Consider the following 26,409-nt stretch of genomic DNA (forward strand, 5'->3'; position numbering starts at 1 on the left):
TGGAAAAAAAATAAGCTTTCTGATTAAGGCCTAGGTAGTGTTCTCGTTATTTCTCGCAACAGCCCTGAGCCTTGATGGTTCTCTCTGGGAATGCAGTTCTTATGATTCTTATATTTGCGATAGAGAATTCCCAAAGTTGCGATTAAGTTAAAAAATTGCCAATGCTTCAGGCTGCACTCTGAGATTTGGGAGCCGGGGAAAGCCATTTAGCGCCATAGTTTTCAGGTCTATCGAGCTGAGCCCTGCTCTTGAGTTGCAACTTTAACTGCCTCTGCCTCCCCACCAGCTCCCTAAGCAAGGTCCATAATGATCCATCTGCCAAACTATACTTGGCAGTTTAATCGAACACCTAACCAAAACTTGGCAGCTGTACAACTTTAAATTACCTACAATTCCAGGGTTCAGTGTTACGTGAGTTTTTAGTTTTAATTTTTCGAGATACAGCGTGGAGGCAGGACCTTTCACAAGGACTCAGTGGGGCCAAAGAGCCTATTGCTATGCTGAGTTTAGTTTATGTTTATGTTTAACTTTAGTTTATGTTTGAGTTTAGGGTACCGAGGTACAGTGAAAAGCTTTTAGTGCGTGCTGACCTGTTTGTCTCTTTAACTCTGCAATAAACTAAGGGGACTGACCAACCGCACACCAGCATGATCCTACACACTAGAAGCCAATTAACCTTGAACCTTCTGGGAGGGTCCAGAGGAGGTTTACAAGAATGATCCCAGGAATGAGTAGGTTAACCTATGATGAGCGTTTGATAGCACTGGACCTGTACTCGCTGGAGTTTAGAAGAATGAGGGGGGGACTTAGACAATAGACAATAGGTGTAGGAGGAGGCCATTCAGCCCTTCGAGCCAGCACCGCCATTCAATGTGATCATGGCTGATCATTCTCAATCAGTACCCCGTTCCTGCCTTCTCCCCATACCCCCTGACTCCGCTATCCTTAAGAGCTCTATCCAGCTCTCTCTTGAATGCATTCAGAGAATTGGCCTCCACTGCCTTCTGAGGCAGAGAATTCCACAGATTCACAACTCTCTGACTGAAAAAGTTTTTCCTCATCTCAGTTCTAAATGGCCTACCCCTTATTCTTAAACTGTGGCCCCTTGTTCTGGACTCCCCCAACATTGGGAACATGTTTCCCGCCTCTAACGTGTCCAACCCCTTAATAATCTTATACGTTTCGATAAGATCTCCTCTCATCCTTCTAAATTCCAGTGTATACAAACCTAGTCGCTCCAGTCTTTCAACATATGAAAGTCCCACCATTCCGGGAATTAACCTAGTAAACCTATGCTGCACGCCGTCAATAGCAAGAATATCCTTCCTCAAATTTGAAGACCAAAACTGCACACAGTATTCTAGGTGCGGTCTCACTAGGGCCCTGTACAACTGCAGAAGGACCTCTTTGCTCCTATACTCAACTCCTCTTGTTATGAAGGCCAACATTCCATTGGCTTTCTTCACTGCCTGCTGTACCTGCATGCTTCCTTTCAGTGACTGATGCACTAGGACACCCAGATCTCATTGTACTTCCCCTTTTCCTAACTTGACACCATTCAGATAATACTCTGCCTTCCTATTCTTACCACCAAAGTGGATAACCTCACACTTATCCACATTAAACTGCATCTGCCAAGCATCCGCCCACTCACACAACCTGTCCAAGTCACCCTGCAACCTCATAGCATCTTCCTCACAGTTCACACTGCCACCTAGCTTTGTATCATCTGCAAACTTGCTAATGGTACTTTTAATCCCTTCATCCAAGTCATTAATGTATATTGTAAATAGCTGCGGTCCCAACACCGAGCCTTGCGGTACTCCACTAGTCACTGCCTGCCATTCTGAAAGGGACCCATTTATCCCCACTCTTTGCTTTATGTCTGTCAACCAATTTCTATCCATGTCAGTACCCTACCTCCAACACCATGTGCTCTAATTTTGCCCACTAATCTCCTATGTGGAACCTTGTCAAAGGCTTTCTGAAAGTCAAGGTACACCACATCCACCGGCTCTCCCCTGTCAATTTTCCTGGTTACATCCTCATTGAAACCGTACAGAATAGTGAAAGGCCTGGATAGTGTGGGTGTGGAGAGGATGTTTACACTAGGGGGAGAGTCTAGGACGTGAGGTCATAGCCTCAGAATTAAAGGACGTTCTTTTAGGAAGGAGAGGAGGAGGAATTTCTTTAGTCAGAGGGTGGTGAATCTGTGGAATTCTATGTCACTGTGGCTGTGGAGGCCAAGTCAGTGGATGTATTTAAGGCAGAGGTAGATATATTCTTGATTAGTACAGGTGTCAGAGGTTATGGGGAGAAGGCAGGAGAATGGGGTTAGGAGGGAGAGATTGATCAACCATGATTTAAACATAGAAACGTTGAAAATAGGTGCAGGAGGAGGCCATTTGGCCCTTCAAGCCAGCACCGCCATTCATTGTGATCATGGCTGATCATCCACAATCAGTAACCTGAGCCTGCCTTTTCCCCATATCCCTTGATTCCGCGAGCCCCTAGAGCTCTATCTAACTCTTTTTTAAATTCATCCAGTGAATTGGCTTCTACCGTGGCAGAGAATTCCACAAATTCACAGCTCTCTGGGTGAAAAGGTTTTTTTCTCATTTCAGTTTTAAATGGCCTCCCCTTTATTCTTAGACTGTGCTCTGGATTTAATGGTGGAGTAGACTTATTCTTAGACTTAGGCTCTGGATTTAATGGTGGAGTAGACTTGATTGGCCGAATGGCCTAATTCTGCACCTATCATTTATGATCTTGAACCTACAAACCTGTACATCTTTAGAGCGTGGGACGAAACAGGAGCACTCGGGGAACGTACAAGCTCTGTGCAGTCAACACCCATAGTCTGGATAGATCCCGGGTGCTGGGAAGCAGCAACTCTACCGCTGCGCCACCGTGCTGCCCCAAGAAATGTAGCAGGGACTAAGAATGGAGGCAGCCATTTTGTGGAGGAAGTTGCAAAGAAAGCTGTTTTGCCCCTCGTGTTTGTGCCAGCGCTTTAAACCGATATCTGAATTTGAGCTCCGCGTGCGAACTGTTCACCAGGACAATGGGAAAGATTCAGGATGTCTTCAAAGGCAACATCTGCCCTGACTCTTGGGAATCTCTGGCCTATGTCTGCTCAAGGTTCAGCATCATATTGAGAACTTTGTGGCCATGGAATTGGAGCACACAGATGCTCTTAGTTGAGTTGAGTTTAGAGATACAGCGTGGAAACAGGCCTTTCGGCCCACCGAGTCTGCGCACACTAGTTGCTATCCGAGACACTAGGAACGAGATACAGAAGCTAATTAACCTGCAATCCCACATGTCTTTGGGATGTGGGAGGAAACCGGAGCACCCGGAGAAAACCCTCGCGGTCACAGGAAAAATGTGCATTCTTGGTACAGACAGCACCCGTGATCAGGATGGAACCCGGGTCTCTGACGCTGTAATGCAGTAACTCTACCCCTGCGTCCATTATTTTTATCATATCATATCATATCATATATATACAGCCGGAAACAGGCCTTTTCGGCCCTCCAAGTCCGTGCCGCCCAGCGATCCCCATACATTAACACTATCCTACACCCACTAGGGACAATTTTTTTAACATTTTACCCAGCCAATTAACCTACATATGCAACTAAAACATTCAAGAATGTCCATGTGAATGTCGTGAGGGAATGGACCACTTAAAGTGTCCACCCACGAGCTAACCTAACTCTGGAACAAGTCTGCAAGAAGTCTGGCAAGCATTCACTTTCATTGACAAGACTGAAGAAGGGTCTCAACCCGAAACATCACCTTAGCCTTTTTCTCCAGAGATGCTGCCTGACCCACAGAGAAACTCTGGCACCTTGTGTCTGACTCTGGAAGATACTCGGTTAACCTCATTGACCACCTTGGAAGCCACAGGGCCCAAATGGAAGTACATCACCCTCACTGAGAGAGCGGCTAAACAGAAGAGAAAGATGTACCAGCAAGTTTTTGGAAAGCCATCCAATTAATTAAACTCTCCTACTTTGGTCTCTTTGAACTATTAATTCAATTTATTGCAATAAATTGTTCTCCATTGCCCACAAATCATTACAGTTAAGTTAATTTGCTTTTGCAATTCGCCAAGGTAAGCTTTGAACCTAATGACCCCCATCCTCAGAGTCATTAAGGCGCCATAGCATTACTTTTATAATCTATCCTTTATCATTCTAATTATGAACTAGCAATCAAATGGAGCAACCTTTCACTGCTTTTCATTGCATAAATTTCAAAGCGTTTTGAAAATCATGTCACTTCAGTGTTCTCAGTAAAAGCCCTAGTTTTTGAAACCCTAGTTAATATTATTGAAGTCTATTGCTGCAACATCTTTACCTTCTCAGGTTTACTTTAGTTTAGAGATACAGCACGGAAAGAAGCCCTTCGGCCCACCATGCCCGTGCCCACCAGTGGTCGCCCGCACACTCATTCTATCCTACACATTCGGGATAATTTTCAATTTCACCAAGCCAATCAACCTACATACCTAAGGTAGACACAAAACGCTGAAGTAACTCAGCGGGCCAGGCAGTATCTCTGGAGAGAAGGAATAGGTGAGTCTCGACCCGAAACGTCACCCATTCCTTCTCTCCAGAGATGCTGCCTGACCCTCTGAGTTACTCCAGCGTTTTGTGTCTACCTTCGATTTAAACTAGCGTCTGCAGTTCTTTCCCACAACCTACAAGCCTGCACATCTTTGGGATGTGGGTGGAAATCGAAGCACCCGGAGAAAGCCCACGCAGGTCAAGTGGAGAAGGTACACACTCGGCATAGGCAGCACCCGTGGTCAGGATGGAAGCCGGGTCTCCGGCACTGTGAGGCAGCAACTCTACCGCTGTGCCGCCCATTTCATTTAACATTAACCCACAAAGGATCACTTGGGGACTCTCTTGGGATTGAGGGCGACGTTCCTCCATATCATTCTCTGTTCTTGATATTAGTCCAATCAGTCTTCATTGCATCTTTTCTTCAACTTTAATGTAACTTATGCAAGGGACCGCCCAAAACTGCAGGCAGCACTCCAACTTTATTTTCAAACCAGTGCCCTGACCTTTAATGTTGAACAGAATCTGCAGTTATGCCCCTTTAGCTTTTGAGTGCCCACTGCTTGCGAGATTCGAGTTAGTGTCGAAAATGTAACTGATTTTTCATAAGTGCCCCAAAGTTGATGTTAGTCATATGAGGAAGTAATTTAATCCCTTTGCAACAAAACTAGCAGGTTTGTTTCAAGTTAGATCACTTTCCTCCCGCTTGTAATGCTGCTGTTAACCCAGCATAAAAAAGGCACATGCTGTGGGTTATAAACATTGAATTCTCTAATTGTGACTTCTACCTGCACTCCCATCCTGTTCCCCCAACCCCACTTGCCTCCTTCCTCCCCCCTACTAATTTAACTAGTTCTAGGAGCAGAATTAGGACATTCGACTCATCAAGTCTACTCCACCATTTAATCATGCCTGATCTATCTTTCCCTCTCAACCCCATTCTCTCACCTTCTCCTCATGACACCCATATTAATCAAGAATCTGTCATTCTCCGCCTTAAAAATATCCCATTGATTTGGCCTCCACAGCCATCTGTGTCAATGAATTACACACATTCACCACCATCTGAGTAAAGAAATTCCTCTTCAGCTCTTCAAGTTGTATTCCTCTTGAGGTCACACCTTCCCTAGCCAACAATGTGCACACGAGGACACCATCCTGCCTGGGGTCATTTGTTGGCTGGGCCTGATTTGTCCAGGTCTTTTCTCACCTCCAGTCCTTCACCCCCATACTCCCCATCCCTTACTTTCAGTCTGAAGAAAGGTCCTGACCCAAATTGTCTCCTATCCATTTTTCTCCAGATATGCTGCCTGACCCACTGAGTTACTCTGGCATTTTGTATCTATCTTAAGAAAAGGTATGATCTCCTTGCACCTGTCCTGCTCCCTCTTTCCCCCCCTTCCCCTCTTCTGTTCCCTTTTGGGATAGCAGAAAATATAATCATTTGCAAGCCTCAGGTTAGTGTGAATACAGGTTTTAACCAATTTCAGACCTGATCAACCACTGCTCAATGGATGACGAATTAATAATGGAAGCACGTAATGTGATGTGTCAAGCATTGTCCTCATTTTACTCAATTTCTCCTTTCACATACCAGTTAATGACTGATCTTACAAAGGAGTGTGGCACAATTGCTTCGTTGCAAGATATATTCCTGTCACATTCAATGTATAATTTTCTATTTGGTCTCTTATCTTCCTCATCGTAGTCCCTTTCTTCGTAGATGCTGATAAAAATGTAACTGATTTTTCATAAGTGCCCCAAAATTGATGTTAGTCATATGAGGAAGTAATTTAAGCTTCGTATTCGCTTCAGAGAAAGTTAGCTAGTTTGAAATAATACATTTCAATTAAAAAATATATAAAAGTGCCCATACTTTCACTTCTACATGCAGTGAATGATTTAATTCCAAATAGATTCCGTGTTAAAGCCAATGCCCCATTGTTCACTGCCCGGAAAGAGAACAATGAACAGCACGGTGGTGCAGCGGTAGAGTTGCTGCCTCACAGCACCAGAGACCCGGGTTCCACCCTGACCACGGGTGCTGCCTGTACAGAGTTTTGTACGTTCTCCCCGGGTCCACGTGGGTTTTCTCCAGTTCCCTCCCACACTCCAAAGACGTACACGTTTGTTGGTTAATTGGGCTTTGATAAAGATTGTAAATTGTCCCTAATGTGTGTAGGGTAGTGCGAGTGTACATGGATCGCTGATCTGCATGGACTTGGTGAGCCAAAGGGCCTGTTTCTCGAAGCTAAGCTAAACTAAGCTATTATGGATATGCAATAGTGGAAGATGAAAATGCAGTATTGTTTGAGAACTGGGACTGTGGTGCATCGCGCAGAGATGCTGCCTCACAGAGCTCATGACCTGGGTCTGAACTGACCGCCAGTGTTGTCTGTGGACTTCCCATCTTCTCCCTGTGATCGCGTGGGTTTCCTTGGGGTACTCCAGTTGCTAACTGGTAGGTCATTTGCCTACCAATTAAATCAAGAGTCAAGAGTGTTTATTGTCATTTGTCACAGGAAAACAATGAAATTCTTACTTTCTGCAGCACAACAGAACATGTAAACATAGTACACTATAAACAATATGATAAACGAGAGAGAAAAAAAATCATTTTATATATATATATATATATACACATACACAAACACACATACATACACATAAAGCCAAACAATAATAGTGAATAATAGGATTCATTATGCACATTTTAACATGCAGAAAGATGGTCTCAGTACTGGAATATTCTTTCAAAGCTTTTCACTGTACGTCGGTACAGGTGACAATAAACTAACCTAAAATAAAAATAATGGATTTTGCACGTAGATTTGAGGATGAAACATTTTTTTAGTTTAGTCTAAATATACAGCGTGGTAACAGGCCCTTCACCCCATCAAGTTCGCACCGACCAGCAATCCCCATACATTTGGACTAGTCTGCACACTCGGGACAATTTACAATTTTTATCAAAGCCAATTAGCCTACAAACCTGTACGTCTTTGGAGTGTGGAGGGAACTGGAACACCTGGTGAAAATCCACATGGTCACAGGGAGAATGTGCAAACTCTGCACAGACAGCACCCATAGTCAGGATCGAACTGCAGGTCTCTGGAGCTGTAAATCAGCAACTCTGGCGCTGTAAGGCGGCAACTCTACCGCTGCGCCACAGTGCCGCCAAAATATCTGCCAAAACCCAGGATTGAACCACGGACTTTTAGATCTTCAGTCTAACGCTTTCCCAACTGAGCGGAATTGAGGAACAACGAACAGTGCATCTCGTCAGGTTTATGTACAGGAATAGCGTGACTGAGTTCCACAGTATGGGAGATGGGGTTTGTTTGTAACCTGGCCTGTTCTGTAGGATTGAAGGTTCCTGCATCAATGATAAGCCAGAGATGCTTAAACACCTGTGGTTTGGCCAACGTTAAGAAATAAATTTAAACCTGTTTGCTGGTACATATTGAATCTCAGCAAATAAGGTAAATTGCCCTTGGTGTGTGTGAATGGTCAAATCTGGGGAGAGTTGATGAGAACAGGGGGAGAATAGAAAAAAAACAAGATCACTGTAGGATTATTACAAATGAGTGGGTTGATGGTCAGCATTGACTCAGTGGGCTGAAGGGCCTGCCTCCATGCTGCCTCTCTCTTTGACTCTGTAGCTCGGGATTTAATAACTTTCCACACAGAATTGGGGAGATTTTCTCAAGATTCTTATTGACTTAAAATTACTGTCAGCACATCTACATTTTTTTGCTGAGCTTCTTGATGGTGGAATTAGTTTAAATTATAAGCAGCTTGTAATGTGTTTAACGTAAGAGCATACATACTGGGGAAATATGATGGGAAAAGAGGCCAACATAGGGAATGGGACTTATGTTAGTATGGTCATAAATAGATTTATCATACTATTTAGCCTCCACAGCAGAGCTGGTTTGGTTTAAATAAGCATTGTGGGTTGTAAACCAAGCTGAGGGCAATAAAACTGACCGGGGAGTAGTGGCTTTTATTGCACCCATTTGTTAGACAAATGGGAGAGAGGATGGCTAAATAACATGGAATGGAATGAAATGGAATAGGAATATTTATTGTCACATGTGACTGGGCACAGTGAGATTCTCTGCTTGCATTCCCAATGAATACTAATAGCTGCCACCACGGCGCTGACAAAGTTACAAAGCACGCCGGCTCTCTCTTATACTACCCCCCACAGCGGTTTCCCCACGCTGGGTCCTCCATTGTTCTTCCCCTCCCACCTTGGGGCATGAGGTTAAAGATAACTCTGTGGAAAGACAAAGATGAAAGGTTACAGAGACATTGATCAACGATTACTTATTTCAAAAGTAACCATTATGTGGTGAGAATATAAAAATGCTGTGGGTGCTGTGAATCTTTGTAACACTTTGGGTTCTCTCAGAGTGTTTCTCAGTGCACACTGTTAAGGCCTTGAATAAACTAACTTGTTCGAGAGACCGATAGACACAAAATGCTGGAGTAACTCAGTGATACAGGCAGCATCTCTGGAGAGAAGGAATGGGTGACGTTTCAGGTCAAGACCCTTCTTCAGGGTCGACAGACTCACCACTGATCTATGAGATTTTTTATTTTGTTTCTCAGAGTACAGGTTAAACACAAAATTCCCTCCTATACTTCCTTAATGCTATGCATTGGTGCAATAGTTGGGAATTCTCCATTGTTGTATTTATACACTTATTGCTTTAACAGAGTTGCCACCATCTCCAATGTTCATTGCAAGCAAAACTTGTTTTAAGCAGTCAACTAAAATTGTGCCAGCATACTGGCAGAGAAGCTTGATCTACACTTTTGTTGTTCAGGTCCTTTGAAGAAAATGGAACAATATGTTGGATAATTTGCCGACGGGGCAAAAAATATGCATTGGCACAGATTTTACTCTCGATCCCAAGACACATTTCACGCACAGCTCTTTAGTCAGTTATTATAATTTCCATTATGGCCAGATTGTTTTCTTTCTATTAACAAAAAACAAAAAAATAAGAGGTGGAAAAGAAAATGGAGTTGATAGACACAAAGTGCTCGAGCAACTCAACGGATCAGGCCTCATCACTGGAAAAAAATAATGCGTAACGTCGTGGATCGAGACCCTTCTTCAGACCCAGATTATTTTTATAGATAAATAAACTTTGCTATGTGAAACATGGGCAATGAATTCTTACCATGACCAAAAGGAAAAATATCTGTTTGGTGTTGACTCCTGTTAATCTTGTTGCAGCATTTCTTAAATTTAGTAATAACCTGTCACGGGATACAAAGAGGTTAATCGTTTATTCTGTTTGCGCCAACACACACAACTTTTCATGGTTCATGTTGCAGCCCAGAAAATTAGTCAGGCTGCTAATCAAATGAAATCTCCAGTGGCAGCTTCCCTCCAATAGAATTCCTCAGTTCCTAAGTTATAAGAGCAGAATTAGGCCATTCAGCTCAATGAAGTCTATTCAATCATGGCTGATCTATATTTCCCTCTCAAACCCATTCTCCTGCCATCTCCCCGTAACCCTTGACATCTGTACTAATCTAGAATCTGCTAATCTCCGACTTTAAAATACCCAACGACTTGGCCTCTGCTGCTAGTCTGTGGCAATGAATTCCACAGATTCACCACCCTCTGATTAATGAAATTCCTCATCATCACCTTTCTAAAGGTACGTTCTTTAATTCTGAGCCCATGCCCTCTGGCCTGAGGCTCTCCCACTAGTGGAAACATCCTCTCCACGTCCACTCTATCCAGGCCTTTCACCATTCGTTCAGTTTCAACGAGGTCCCCCCTCATCCTTCTAAACTCCAATGAGATTAAAATTGTGCAGTATCCATTAGATTCACAATCAGTGCTTGCAGATTGTTCAAAAAACACCTTGATAGTGGTCAACTTCCAGAATATGCCAAACTTTATTTTCATTGATTTGGGGAAAAACTATCCTACCAATAACTAGAGAACAGCCCTGAACTACTATCTACTTCATTGGAGACCCTTGTATTTTTAATTTCCTGACTTGCTTAATCTTTCCTTCCCTTTACTTTAGGATCTTTATAGTTAGGGAGAATCTGATTGACTACCCCATTGAAGACCTTTAATCTATCTTTGATTGGACTTTACTGGATTTATCTTGCACTAAATGTTATTCATATTATCCCCTTTATCCTGTATAAGTACACTGTGGATGTCTCGATTGTAATCATATATTGCCTTTCCACTGACTGGTGAGCACGCAACAAAAGCCTTTCACTGTACCTCGGTACACGTGTTAATAAACTAAACTCAAAAGAAACATGAAGTTATATATAATTGCTGTAAATTAAAACAAATCCTGCAATGGATTTTGAAATTCTAATTGAAGCCAAAGATCGATGGTGTTAATAATATCCAATGTAACCTGTGTAACCATTTATCTGTTTGTTTGCTTTAAAGCTCCATGTGGCCTTAACATAACTTCTCGGAATGGTACCATCTACTCTCCTGGCTTCCCGAATGAGTACCCCAACTCAAAGGACTGTAGCTGGATAATTACTGTACCTTCAGGACATGGGATCTACATTAATTTCACTCTGCTGCAGACAGAACCAGTCAACGACTACATTGCTGTGTGGTATGACATTTCCCTGCTTAGTTAAGACCATGATTTTTTGTGGACCAACAGTCTAATACAAGTACTCGCAACCTTAATAATAATATATTCCTTTATTCGTCCCACAGCGGGGACATTTGCAGTGTTACAGCAGCAAAGTGGATAGCAAGAGATAAATAAAAGATACATAAATTGTCATCAGTTTTCTGTGTGTTCTTAGCTGTTATTGTTGACTCGTCTGCTGGGAGCAGTGCTGGTTGTGCAGTCTCACAGCAGCGGGAAGGAAGGACCTCTTATATCTCTCCTTCACGCACTTGGGGTGAAGGAGTCTGTCACTGAAGGGGCTACTCAGTGCAGTGACAGTGTCCTGCATGGGGTGGGAGTCGTTGTCCAGCAGCGATGTTAGCTTTGCCATCATCCTCCTCTCCCCCACCACCTGCACTGAGTCGAGGGGGCAACCCAGGACAGAGCTGGCCTTCATGACCAGCTTGTGGAGTCTCTTCCCTTCCACCGCTGAGAAAGTTTCTGCCTCACAGCGCCGGAGACCCGGGTTCAATCCTGACTACGGGTACTGTCTGTAAAGAGTTTGCACATTTTCCATGTGACTGCGTGGGTTTTCTCCGGATGCTCTGGTTTCCTCCCACACTCCAAAGACTTACAGGTTTTTAGGTTAATTGGCTTCTGTAAATTGTGCCTAATGTGTAGGATAGTGCTAGTGTATGGCGTGATCGCTGGTCCATGCAGGCTCGGTGGACTGAAGATCCTGTTTTGGCGCTGTATTCCCAATGTTTAAAGTCCAAAGCGTAATTGATGGTTGGCCTGTAGTCTGTGGGCTGAAGGGCCTATTTCCATGCTGTATCTCCAAACTCTATACTAAACGTAATGCTGGCGCTGTGGCAAAATATGTTGCAAGTCATTCATTATTTATCTATTTATTTACAGCCAGTGAATTTATGTTTCTATTGATTAATGTACAACTGGTAACAACAGCCGAGAAAAGTCTTGAACCAAATGTATTCAGAAAATTAGATTTAATTTCTTGTCAGGTTCCAACTGGTTATTATCATCATGGTTTACTTCCTAATTCATTCACAAAGTCACATTAGTTTTTGGCATCAGTTGGGATGTAGATTTAGACATGCAGAAAAGATTTCTTCCCTCCTTCATTTCTTTACGCTATTACGTAAAGGTGAACTGAAATTTAATTTGGTCAATAGAGGCACCTAATTGCACTGCAGAGAAACATTGGCTGGGGTGAAGTGGTGGTTTGTAAAAATGTTTCTGCTAAATTACAGGTTGTGGGTTTTGTGGCAATTTTTTGTCTTGTATCGTTTCAACAGCATAATTGGTTATGGTAATTGAATTCCAAGCCCATACTTTGGCCACAGTAGGCTCGCACTATCCAGTAATAGTTCATTCCCTTGCTTTATAGAGAAGTTCATAAATTGGTCCATATTCCAAAGGTCGCATAGGTCACAATGTCTTTTTTCTTTTTCTGCTTCCACTTCAGTCTAGTTGTCTTCCTCCTACGTTCTTCCACCCACGCCAAGATGATATGTTGCTCTTTTCTCATTGTGTTTTTCATGTTCATAAGTTATTTGAGCAGAATTAAATTATTCGGCCCATCGAGTCCACCTGCCATTCAATCATGGCTGATCGATCTTTCCCCCTCAACACCATTCTCCTGCCTTCTCCCCGTAACTCGTGTCACCCGTATTAATCAAGATTATGTCAATCTCCACCTTAAAACTACCCAAAGACAGCCTCCACAACCAACTATGGCAATGAATTCCACAGATTCACCACCCTCTGATGAAATAAATTCCTCCTCATCTCCATTCTAAAGGTACGTTCTTTTATTCTGAGGATGTGCCCTCTGGTCCTAGACCCTCCCACGAGTGGAAACATCCACTCTCTACAGAAGAGTATCTGTGCTGGGATCGGAAAGATGTATATTTCATTCATCCACATGTGCATTTTCCAATGATTTGCGGGAAATTTACAAAATATCCTGAGAAGATAGGCACAGACTAAACCTTCTGTGATTGAAAGAAAGAGCAAGAAATACAGCCAGGAATATTCAGCAGACTATACCTCACCTGAGAGTCTGTAGTAGATGTCACTCCCTGTAGGATGTGCAACCTCTGACCTGTTCCTCGGGCTACATTGTTACATGATGGGGTCATGGACCCATAAAGCTCCATAGAACCCCATGGAGAGCCATATAAAGCCATAGCGAGTTATAGAGTCATACAGCATGGAAACAGGCTCTTCGCCGAACTAGCCCACACCGACCATCATGTCCCATCTACACTAGTCCCACCTTCCTGCGTTTGACCCATACCCCTCTAAACCTATCTTATCCGTGTACTTGCCCAAATGTATTTTAAACATTGTGATCGTATCTGCCTCAACTACCTCCTCTGGCAACTCATTCCGTACTCGCACCACTGTGTAAAAACCGCTGCCCCTCAGGTTCCGATTAAATCTCCCCCCCCCCCCCCCCCCCCTCACCTTAAACCAATGACCCCTTGCTCTTATCACAAAATGTTGGAGTGACTCAGCAGGTCAGGCAGCATCTCAGGTGAGAAGGAATGGGTGACGTGTCGGGTCGAGACCCTTCTTCAGACGGATGTCAGGGGAGGGGGCGGGACAAAGATAGGATGTAGTAGGAGACACGAAGGCAGTGGGAGACCTGGGAAGGGGGAGGGAAAAGAGGAACTATCTGAAGTTAGAGAAATCAATGTTCATACCGCTGGGGTGTAAGCTGGGATTCCCTTGCTCTGGGTAAATGCATTTATCCTATCTATTCTTCTCATGATCTTATAAGCCCCTTTAAATTCACCCCTCACATCTAGTGCTCAATGGAATAGAGTCCTAGCCTGTCCAACCTCTCCCTGTAGCTCAGGCCCTCAAGTCCTGGCAACATCCTTGTAAATCCTCTCAACATCCTTTCCAGCTTGATTACAACTTTCCTATTACCTGGTGACCAAAATTGAACACAATACTAAGGGGGGCATGGTGGGAGGAAACCGGAGCACCCGGAGAAAACCCATGTGGTCACAGGGAGAACGTGCAAACTCCATACAGACTGCACCCGTAGTCAGGGTCAAACCCAGGTCTCTGGCACTAAAAGGCAGCAACTGCACCGCTGCGCCAAACTTATGCCGCCTCAGACAGTGTATGAACGTAAAATATTCACATCTTTCTTCAATGACATTATTCAGTGAAGTTGATTGTGATTTAATTCACTCCAGCCAGGACAAGTTACAATTCTACTTTATATTTTAAAATCAGATTGTCAGTCTAATTGTCCAGGTCTCGCTAAAGGGAAGCTGCCTCCTCTTAAAATCTTCCACTCACATTTTAATGCTAATTTTTATGGCATGTAAGCATGGAAATTGATAATTTAATGTTAGAATAGTCTTTCCAAAGGCAAAACAGACCAGGCATTTAAGCTTATCAGTCGTAAGGAAGGCAAATGCAATGTTCCCATTTATTTCGAGTGGACTAGAATATCAAACCAGGTATGCAATGCTGAGGAACTAGTTAGACCGCATTTGGAGTGTTGTGAGCAGGTTTGGGCACCATATCTGAGGGCGGATGTGCTGGTGTTGGAGAGGGTCCAGAGGAGGTTTACGGGAATGATCCCGGGGATGAGTGGGTTAAATGTATGGTGAACGTTTGACGGCACTGGGCCTGTACTCACTGGGGTTTAGAAGGATGCTGGGGGAACTCATTGAAACTCACCAAATAATGAAAGGAAGGGTTAGAGTGGATGTGGAGACAATGTTTAGGACCAGAGGGCACAGCCTAAGAATAAAAGGACGTACCTTCAAAAAGGAGATAAGGAGGAATTTCCTTGGTCAGAGGGTGGTGATTACGTGGAATTCATTGTCACAGATGGCTGTGTAAACCTTCAATGGGTCATAAGGTCATAAGCGATAGGAGTAGTATTAGGCCATTCGGCACATCAAGTCTACTCCGCCATTCAATCATGGCTGATCTATCTCTCCCTCCTAACCCCATTCTCCTGCCTTCTCCCCATAACCTCTGACACCCGTACTAATCAAGAATCTATCTATCTCTGCCTTAAAAATATCCACTGACAGCTTCCGCAGCCTTCTGTTGCAAAGAATTCCACAGATTCACCACCCTCTGACTCGAACTTTATCCTCATCTCCTTCCTAAAGGAACGTCCTTTAATTCTGAGGCTATGACCACTGGTCCTAGACTCTCCCACTAGTGGAAACATCCTCTCCACAGCCACTCTATCCAAGCCTTTCACTATTCTGTATGTTTCAATGAGGTCTCCCCTCATTCTTCTAAACTCCAGCCAGTACAGGCCCAGTGCTGAAAAATGCTCATCATTGGTTAACCTACTCATTCCTGGGATCATTCTTGTAAACCTCCTCTGGACCCTCTCCAGAGCCAGCACATCCTCCGATATGGTGCCCAAAATTGCTCACAACATTCCAAATGCGGCCTTATCAGCGCCTTATAGAGCCTCAATATTACATCCCTGTTTTTACATACAAGCCCTCTTAAAATGAATGCTAGCATTGCATTTGCTTTCTTCACTACCGATTCAACTTGCAGATTAACTTTTTGGGAATCCTGCACCAGCACTCCCAAGTCCGATTTCTGGATTCTCTCCCCATTTAGAAAATAGTCTATGCCTTTATTCCTACTACCAAAATACATGATTCCACACTTTGCTACACTATATTCCACCTGCCACTTCTCTGCCCACTCTCCCAACCTGTTCAAGTCCTTCTGCAGAGTCCCTGCTTTCTCTACTCCTGCTTCTCTTTATTTTTAAAGCAGAGATTGACAGATTCTTGATTAGTAAGTGTGTCAGGCGTTATGGGAGAAGGCAGGAGAATGGGGTTGAGAGGGAAAGATAGATCAGCCGTGATTGAATGGAGGAGAAGAGTCGATGGGCTGAATGGCCTAATTCCGCTCCTATGATTTGTGGACTTAAGGGATAGTTTACCCCCTCTCTATCTACCTCCCGACTACTGCTCCATCTGAATGTTCCCTGGAATGATGTCAGGAAGTTCAACAGCCCAATGTAGACTTGCAGAACAGCGCCTCTGCCAATGTCAAATTATTGATCCAACATGTAATTGAAATGGAGGAGTTTGAAATCCCTCAGGGGAAGAACAGTAGCAGGAGGCAAGAAGACTTACAAAATACCCCAAGGCCCTATGGTTTAGTGATGCCTTCATTAATAGGTGTTAGTGTATAAAACCTCATTCTGTAAAGTAACTGTAATGATTTTGAGGAGACTTAGTTAATTGATTTGTTACCTCATGAATGGAACATATGTGGCTGTTTATTCAAAATTAAACCCACAGCCAGGACCTGGTTTAAACAGCAAACACTTAGTACCATGGTAACTAAAAACAATTTGAAGTCTCCATATGAATATTTTGGTGTCGATGCTCTTTATATTTCAGAAAATGTCTACAGTAGTAAGTGTTATTACAGAGGGCATAGGTTTAAACTGAAGGGGCAAAGATTTTATGGGAATCTGAGGGGTAACCTTTTTCACACAAATGGTGGTGGGCGTATGGAACCAGCTGCCAGGGGAGGTAGTTGAGGCAGGTAGTATCGCAATGGTTAAGAAGAAATTAGACAAGTACATGGGTAGGACAGGTTTAGAGGGATATGGGCCACGTTTGGGCAGGTAGGACTAGTGTGAGGTGAGGCATGTTGGTCGGCGTGGTCAAGTTGGGCTGAAGGGCCCGTTTCCATGCTGTATCACTCGATGACTCTATAACGCAGTTCAATGGAGATCTTGAACAGCAGGAAGGAATGTGTGATCCCACTGTTGGATGCGGGGATGTACGATGTTCCTTGTGGCTCAGGAAATGAATGTTGCATTTTTAATTCATCCACTTCCAGTTGAATGGATGGCTGGCGTATATAAACCGTGCCTTACTGTGCTTTGAACTGAACTCCCGAATCTTGCTGCTTCCAGCCTTCGCAAACAGAAGTAAAAAGTTGTCCACTTACACCTTGGATAAGGCACAGAGTAGATTTACGAGGATGTTGCCAGGACTTGTGGGTCTGTGAAAGAGGGAGAAGTTGCAAGAATAGTTACTCTATTCCTCAGAGCACAGGAGGATGAGGTGTGATTTTCTAGAGGTGTACAAAATCATGAGAGGAATAGATCAGGTAGATACATCACGTCTCATGCCCAGAATAGGGGAATCGAGAACCAGAGGACACACGTTTAAGATAAAGGGGGAAAGATGTAATAGGAATCTGAGGGGTAACTTTTTCCACACAAAGGGTGGTGGGTGTATGGAACGAGCTGCCAGAGGAGGTAGTTGAGGCAAGTACTTATGCAACATTTAAGAAACACTTAGACAGGCACGTGGATTGGACAGGTTTAGAGGGATATGGGCCAAAGGCAGGCAGGCAGGTAGGTAGGACTAGTGTGGCTGGGGCACGTTGGTCAGTGTGGGCAAGTTGGGCCGAGGGACTTCTTTCTACGCTGTATCACTGTGTCTCTCTAAGACAACTTCACTGCTTTTCAGACGCACTTGTCTTCTGTCATTTCCGCAGGGACGGACCTGACCAGGCAGCTCCACAGTTAGGAGTCTTCAGTGGCAACACGGCCCTGGAATCTGCCTACAGCTCCACCAACCAGGTCCTCATCAGGTTCCACAGCGACTTCTCCGGAGGAGGATTCTTCGTCCTCAACTTTCATGGTCAGTTTGCTTCAGCAGCACCTGCTGCTGGTTTATAAAGAAACTTACACACACTCGGATATTGCCTTGCTTAGTCTGTTTCTTTTGTGAAGTATCCAGAACCAGGGGCCACAGTTTAAGAATAAGAGGTAGGCTATTTAGAACGGAGATGAAGAAAAACTTTTTCACTCAGAGTTGTAAATATGTGGAATTCTCTGCTTCAGAAGGCAGTGGAGGCCAATTCACCAGATGCTTTCAAGAGAGAGCTAGATAGAGCTCTTAATGATAGTGGAGTCAGGGGGTATGGGGAGAAGGCAGGAACGGGGTACTGATTGTGAATGAACAGCCATGATCACATTGAATGGTGGTGCTGGCTTGAAGGACCAAATGGCCTCCTCCTGCACCTATTGTCTGTTAACTATTATTTACATTAACCAAAAGGCGGCACGGTAGCGCAGCGGTAGAGTTGCTGCTTTACAGCGAATGCAGTGCCGGAGACTCAGGTTCGATCCTGACTACGGGTGCTGCACTGTAAGGAGTTTGTACGTTCTCCCCGTGACCTGCGTGGGTTTTCTCCGAGATCTTCGGTTTCCTCCCATACTCCAAAGACGTACAGGTATGTAGGTTAATTGGCTGGGTAAATGTAAAAATTGTCCCTAGTGGGTGTAGGATAGTGTTAATGTACGAGGATCGCTGGGCTGCACGGACTTGGTGGGCCGAAAAGGCCTGTTTCCGGCTGTATATATATGATATGATATGATATGATATATGATATGATCCAGCATCAAGTGCTCCCCGACTTCATTATTCATTATTCTTCTCTATTTAAAGTTAACACTGCAGGGGGAAATTTTATATTTGATTGATACTTTATTGTTAAGTTTTAGATTAGTTTTGGTTTAAATTTTAGTTTTAGATTTATTTTAGTTTTAGTTTTTGTTTAGTTTAGTTTAGTTTAGTTTAGTTTAAGTTTAGTTTAAGTTTAGTTTAAGTTTAGTTTTTGATTAGTTCAGTTTATTCTAGTTTAGCTTTAGTTTACTTTAGTTTCATTTTAGTTTCATTTTAGTTTTGTTTCTGTGTTAGATTTAGTTTAGTTTCAGTTCATTTTAGTTTTACTTTACCACCGAGTCCGCGCCGACCGATGATCCCCCCATACCCCGTACATTGGAGTAGCCAGTGGCTCTGGCTGAAGAGGAAAGACCCCATCTGGTCTCCCAAATAAGCCGGCTAGGCAGATGCCGAGGGGGGTGGTTCTGGGATGCCAGAATGCACTTATGAGCCTACTGGAGACGTCGTGGGTCCAATCAGCGAAACGTCGATAAAAGTAGGTGCCCACTTGATAACCCCAATGACGTGTCTGCCTAGCCTTTCTCAACATCGGAGGAGCATAGGTGAGTGCATAAGCCTCCCATCACCACCGGGAGCAAGTTGACATTTGGCACTTTGGATTTCTAACATCTTGTCCTGTGTATTTGGAAACATTTGATTAGTTCAATTTACTTTAGTTTCATTTTAGTTTTGTTTCAGTGTTAGATTTAGTTTATTTTCAGTTCATTTTAGTTTTACTTTACAACCGAAGACCGCGCCGACCGATGATCACCCCATACCCCATACACACAAGGGGAAATTTACAGAAGCCAATTAACCTCCAAACCAGCACATCTTTGGAAAGTGGGAGAAAACTGGAGCGCCCGGAGAACATCCATGCATTCATGGAGAGAACGTACAAACTCCGTATAGACAGCACCCGGCAGCAACTCTGCCGCTGCACCGCAATGTTTTACTGAACATATACGTCGTTCAGCTGGAAAGGGTGCCGAGAAAATTTACAAGGATGTTGCCAGAATCTGACGGCCTGAGTTTATAGGGAGAGGTTGAGCAGGCTAGGACTTTATTCCTTGGATTGTAGGTGGATCAGGGGTGATCTTATAGAGATGTGTGAAATTATGAGGGGGATAGATAGGTGTGAATGCATAGAGTCTTTTACCGAGAGTAGGGGAATCAAGATAGGAATGGGAAAACGAGGGGCAATTTTTTCATATAGAAAATAGTGGGTGTATGAAAAGAAATGCCAGTGGAGGTAGCTGGGGCAAATACTCTAACAACATATAAAAGACTCTTGGACAGATACATAGATAAGGGAGAGTTAGAGGGATATGAGTCAAATGTAGGCAGGTGGGACAAGTGTAGACAGGGTATCTTTGTCAGCATGGGCAAGTTGGGCCGAAGGGCCAGTTTCCATGCTGTGACTCGAAAACTATATATATCAGCTCAGCAAAAATTGGCTTTACAGTATAAAGACGTGAATACTTAGTTCAGTTTAATTTTTTGTCACATGTACCGAGGTACAGTGAAAAGCTTTTGTTGCGTGCTAACCAGTCAGCGGAAAGACAATACATGATTACAATCGATTCATTTACAGTGTGCGGATACAGGATAAAGGAATAATGTTTAGTGCAAGGTAAAGACAGCAAAGTCTGATCTAGGGTAATCCGAGGGTCACCAAAGAGGTAGATAGTAGTTTTGCACTGCTCTCTGGTTGAGATAGTGGTTGTGGTACTTAATGCTATGAGTATCCATTGAATAATGACCGAGTTTCATTGGACCTGAGGTCCTGTTGGGTATTTGGTGAATATTGAATAATTCTTTTTCAAGATGAAAATTAGAAACCCTTTAATCTAGAAAATATTTCTGATATTATCTGCATTAATGTAAGGTCATGTCAATTATTCCTTAAAGTATTTTTTATCATCTCTCCAAGAAGATCACCGTCAAAAATTGTTTATTGTTATTTTAGACCAGGAGTAGAGATTGGGTTTAGTATAGTTGAAGCCAACTAATTGAATTTATGCTATCACCAAAAGACATTATGAAATAAGTCATATCCAATAACCATATTTAGGTTGAAAATACAGATTAGATAGCAATGTAATTTGATAGTGTAATATTTATTTTGTATTAAAAAGCACATAAACAACAATTAAATGGACATTTGGATACAGATGCATGATAAAGGGAATAATGTGAATAATGTTTAGTGTTCTTCTTCTTCTTTCGTATGTCAACTACAACAATCAAAAGTGGCAATTGGTGCTTCAGAGTACCATAGTTGACGCTTTGCTGCAAATTTTGCCAGCTGCCAGGGGAGGTAGTTGAGGCAGGGACTATCGCAATGGTTAAGAAGAAAGTAGACATGGATAGGACAGGTTTAGAGGGATATGGGCCAAGTTTGGGCCGGTAGGACTAGTGTGAGGTGAGGCATGTTGGTCGGCGTGGTCAAGTTGGGCTGAAGGGACCGTTTCCATGCTGTATCACTCGATGAATCTATAACACAATTCAATAGAGGTCTTGAACAGCAGGAAGGAATGTGTGATCCCACTGTTGGATGCGGGGATTTACCATGTTCCTTGTGGCTCAGGAAATGAATGTTGCATTTTTAATTCATCACCAAAAAATATTATGAAATAAGTCATATCCAATAACCATATTTAAGTTGAAAATACAGATTAGATAGCAATATAATTTGATAGTGTAATATTTATTTTGTATTAAAAAGCACATGAACAACATTTAAATGGACATTTGGATACAGATGCATGATAAAGGGAATAATGTGAATAATGTTTAGTGTTCTTCTTCTTTCGTATGTCAACTACTACAATCAAAAGTCGCAATTGGTGCTTCAGAGTACCATAGTTGACACTTTGCTGCAAATGTTGCCAGTTCCGTAGAACTACCTAGGGTGGATGACGAGGATGTAAAGCAGCTCCCACCCCAATGTTTAGTGTAAAATAAAGCTAGTAAAGTCCAATCAAAGATAGTCTAAGGGCCACCAATGAGGTAGATAGTAGTTCAGGACCGCACTCTACTTGCGGTAGGATGGTTCAGTTCCCTGATAACAGCTGGGAAGAAACTGTCCCTGAACCTGGAGGTGTGCGTTTTCACACTTCTATACCTTTTGCCCAACGACAGAGGCCAAACACTGACAAATGGGGCATCTTGGGCAGCATAGCCAAGTTGGGCCGAAGGTTCTATTTAAATGCTGTGTGATTCTATGACTCTGTGAATGATCTTTCCAGTGCTGAATCTCCCAGCTTCTCCAAGTGGAGCCATACAAATTAGCTGTAGTACAGAACCACAGCTTCATGAGACACCTGTCAGGTTCTAATGATTCCCAAGGATCTTGCATCATTTTTGTCTTTGATGATTAGATTTTGAAAAGCCCCATTTATCACAAAGATGTGCAGGAAGTGGTGGGGTATGGATCATGTACAGGCTCATTATACCACAGAAGAGTATTCAAACCATACCAATAATTAACACTGCAAGATATAGAGCCATTATCAAGCAAAAAGGAATGCCAGCTAATTTATTTTTAATTATTTTCCTTTCCATCATTGGGCCTATTTATCTCGTTTGTTAGGCCGGTGTTAGGTAGCATAGTGGTGCAGCAATGCAGTTGCTGCTTTACAGCACCAGCGACCCAAGTTCGATCCTGACTACGGGCACTATCTGTGCAGAGTTTGCACGTTCTGCCTGTGACCACGTGGGTTTTCTCCGGTGTGCTCCGTCACTACAAAGACTTACAGGTTTGTAGGCGAATTGACTTGGGTGAAATTGAGTGTGTGGGATGGTGTTAGTGTAACGGGGTGATCACTGATTGGCGTGGACTCAAGTCGGCCTAAGGGCCTGTTTCCGTGCTGTATCTCGGGAAGTGAAGCAAGTCTGAAAGAAGCTAAGTCCCTCAGCCCCAGTGGTCAAAGGCACACTGTGAGGGTATGCAGCAAAGCAGATCGTTCTCATGTTCCTAATGAGGCTGGAGATGCCACTAATGCTGCTTTAGACGGTACATTTGAGTTGTCGTCTCCATTGCATTGTAGAAAATGATACAGCCAATTGTGCTCGATAAACTCAGCCGTGATAATGATCAAATAATTGGGTTGCACAAACGTTAAATGAGGAATAAATATTGTCCAGGACTCTTGAGGAAAATTTTGCCTAAACGAGGTGATTCTTATCCACCTGCGGTAAATAGACAAGTTTGTGTGGAAAGGATTGCAGATACTGCTTTATACCGAAGATAGACATGAAGTGCTGGAGTGCTGTACCTCGGTACACGTGACAATAAACTAAACTAAACTAAACTAATATCACCAAATACTCTAACAAACTTATGCAGATGCACTGTAAAAACCAGAAACAAAGAACTGCAGACGCTGGTTTATACCAAAGATAGACACAAAGTGCTGGGTCGCTATACTTCGGTACATGTGACACTAAACTAAACTAAACTAAACTAATGTCACCGAATAGTCTAACAAACTTATATAGTTCCCCTGTAAAAAACAGAAAGAAGGAACTGCAGACACTGGTTTATGCTTGTACACACTGGAATTTAGAAGGATGAGAGGGGATCATTGAAACATATAAGATTATTAAGGGGTTGGACACGTTAGAGGCATAGAAACATAGAAACATAGAAAATAGGTGCAGGAGTAGGCCATTCGGTCCTTCGAGCCTGCACCGCCATTCAATATGATCATGGCTGATCATCCAGCTCAGTAGCCTGTACCTGCCTTCTCTCCATACCCCCTGATCCCTTTAGCAAAAAGGGCCACATCTAACTCCCTCTTAAATATAGCCAATGAACTGGCCTCATCTACCTTCTGTGGCAGAGAATTCCACAGACTCACCACTCTCTGTGTGAAGAAATGTTTTCTCATCTCGGTCCTAAACGACTTCCCCCTTATCCTTAAGCTGTGACCCCTGGTTCTGGACTCCCCCAACATCGGGAACAATCTTCCCGCATCTAGCCTCTCCAACCCCTTAAGAATTTTATATGTTTCTATAAGATCCCCCCTCAGTCTTCTAAATTCCAGCGAGTACAAGCCCAGTCTATCCAGTCTTTCCTCATATGAAAGTCCCGCCATCCCAGGGATCAATCTGGTGAACCTTCTCTGTACTCCCTCTAAGGCAAGAACGTCTTTCCTCAGGTTAGGAGACCAAAACTGCACACCATACTCCAGGTGCGGTCTCACCAAGGCCCTGTACAACTGCAGCAGAACCTCCCTACTCCTAAACTCAAATCCTCTTGCTATGAATGCCAACATACCATTCACTTTCTTCACTGCCTGCTGCACCTGCATGCTTGCTTTCAATGACTGGTGCACCATGACACCCAGGTCACGTTGCATCTCCCCTTCTCCCAATCGGTCACCATTCAGGTAATACTCTGCTTTCCTGTTCTTGCCGCCAAAGTGGATAACCTCACATTTATCCACATTATATTGCATCTGCCATGCATTTGCCTACTCGCCTAATCTATCCAAGTCATTCTGCAGCCTCCTAGCATCCTCCTCGCAGCTAACACTGCCACCCAGCTTCGTGTCATCCGCAAACTTAGAGATGTTGCATTCAATTACCTCGTCCAAATCATTAATATACACTGTAAATAACTGGGGTCCCAGCACTGAGCCTTGCGGTACCCCACTAGTCACTGCCTGCCATTCCGAAAAGGACCCGTTTATTCCTACTCTTTGCTTCCTGTCCGCCAACCAATTTACTATCCACCTCAACACTGAACCCTCAATACCGTGTGCTTTAAGTTTGTACACCAATCTCCTATGTGGGACCTTGTCGAAGGCCTTCTGAAAGTCCAGATATAACACATCGACTGGTTCTCCCTTATCCACTCTACTAGTTACATCCTCGAAAAATTCTATAAGATTCGTCAGACATGATTTGCCTTAGGTAAATCCATGCTGACTTTGTCCGATGATTTCACCACTTTCCAAATGTGATGCTATCACATCTTTAATAACTGACTCTAGCATTTTCCCCACTACCGATGTTAGGCTAACTGGTCTATAATTCCCTGTTTTCTCTCTCCCTCCCTTTTTAAAAAGTGGGGTTACATTAGCTACCCTCCAGTCCTCAGGAACTACTCCAGAATCTAAAGAGTTTTGAAAAATTATCACTAATGCATCCACTATATCTGAGGCTACTTCCTTAAGCACTGGGATGCAGCCTATCTGGCCCTGGGGATTTATCTGCCTGTAATCCATTTAATTTACCTAACACCACTTCCCGACTAACCTGGATTTCCCTCAGTTCCTCCATCTCATTAGACCCCCGGTCCCCCGCTATTTCCGGCAGACGGTTTATGTCTTCCTTAGTGAAGACAGAACCAAAGTATTTGTTCAATTGGTCTGCCATCTCCTTGTTCCCTATGATCAATTCACCTGTTTCTGACTGCAAGGGACCTACATTTGTCTTAACTAATCTTTTTCTCTTGACATATCTATAAAAGCTTTTGCAGTCAGTTTTTATGTTCCTTGCCAGTTTTCCCTCATAATCTATTTTCCCTTTCCTAATTAAGCCCTTTGTCCTCCTCTGCTGGACTCTGAATTTCTCCCAGTCCTCTGGTATGCTACTTTTTCTGGCTAATCTGTATCCTTCATCTTTTGTTTTAATACTATCCTTGATTTCCCTTGTTAGCCACGGATGCACTACCTTTCCTGGTTTGTTCTTTTGCCAAACTGGGATGAACACTTGTTGTAGTTCATCCATGCGACCTTTAAATGCCTTCCATTGCTTGTCCACCGTCAACCCTTTCAGCATCAATCGCCAGTCTATCTTGGACAATTCACGCCTCATACCCTCAAAGTTACCTTTCTTTAAGTTCAGAACACTTGTTTCTGTATTGACTTTGTCACTCTCCATCCTAATGAAGAACTCTACCATATTATGATCACTCTTGCCCAAGGGGCCTCGCACAACAAGACTGCTAACTAACCCTTCCTCATTACTCAATACCCAGTCTAGAATGGCCTGTTCTCTCGTTGGTTCCTCGACATGTTGGTTTAGAAAACCATCTCTCAAACATTCCAAGAAATCCTCTTCCTCAGCACCCCTGCCAGTTTGGTTCACCCAATCTATATGTTGATTGAAGTCACCCATTATAACTGCTGCACCTTTAGTGCACGCATTTCTAATTTCCTGCTTGATGCCATCCCCAACATTACTACTGCTGTTAGGTGGCCTGTACACAACTCCCACTAGCGTTTTCTGCCCCTTAGTGTTTCGTACTCTACCCATATCGATTCCACTTCCTGCAAGCTAATGTCCTTCCTTTCCACTGCTTTAATCTCCTCTCTAACCAGTAACGCTACCCCACCTTCTTTTCCTTTCTGTCTATCCCGCCTGAATATAGAATATCCCTGGATTTTGAGCTCCCAGCCTTGGTCACCCTGGAGCCATGTCACCGTAATCCCAACTATATCATAATCATTAATAACTATCTCCACATTTAATTCATCCACCTTATTACGTATACTCCTTGCATTGAGACACAAAGCCTTCAGGCTTGTTTTTACAACTCTCTTACCCCTTATACAATTATGTTGAAAAGTGGCCCTTTTTGATTTTTGCCCTGGATTTGTCTGCCTGCCACTTTTACTTTTCACCTTGCTACCTGTTGCTTCTACCCTCATTTTACATCCCTCTGTTTCTCTGCTCCTGCTCCCATCCCCC

At 43.4% G+C, this 26,409-nt stretch overlaps 1 protein-coding gene across 1 annotated transcript in view; it reads left to right on the top strand.

Moving 5' to 3' along the window:
* The window catches only part of LOC144593406 (CUB and sushi domain-containing protein 1-like), a 1,892,487-nt gene that overhangs the window by 1,657,718 nt on the left and 208,360 nt on the right, over positions 1–26,409 (top strand). Inside the window, exons 43-44 of the mRNA XM_078398909.1 lie at positions 11,020–11,197; positions 17,753–17,898. Of these exons, the coding sequence (XP_078255035.1) occupies positions 11,020–11,197; positions 17,753–17,898 (324 nt within the window). The remainder of the gene's footprint in view (positions 1–11,019; positions 11,198–17,752; positions 17,899–26,409) is intronic.

This window comes from Rhinoraja longicauda, chromosome 5 (genome assembly GCF_053455715.1).
Source record: "Rhinoraja longicauda isolate Sanriku21f chromosome 5, sRhiLon1.1, whole genome shotgun sequence".
NCBI lineage: Eukaryota > Metazoa > Chordata > Chondrichthyes > Rajiformes > Arhynchobatidae > Rhinoraja > Rhinoraja longicauda.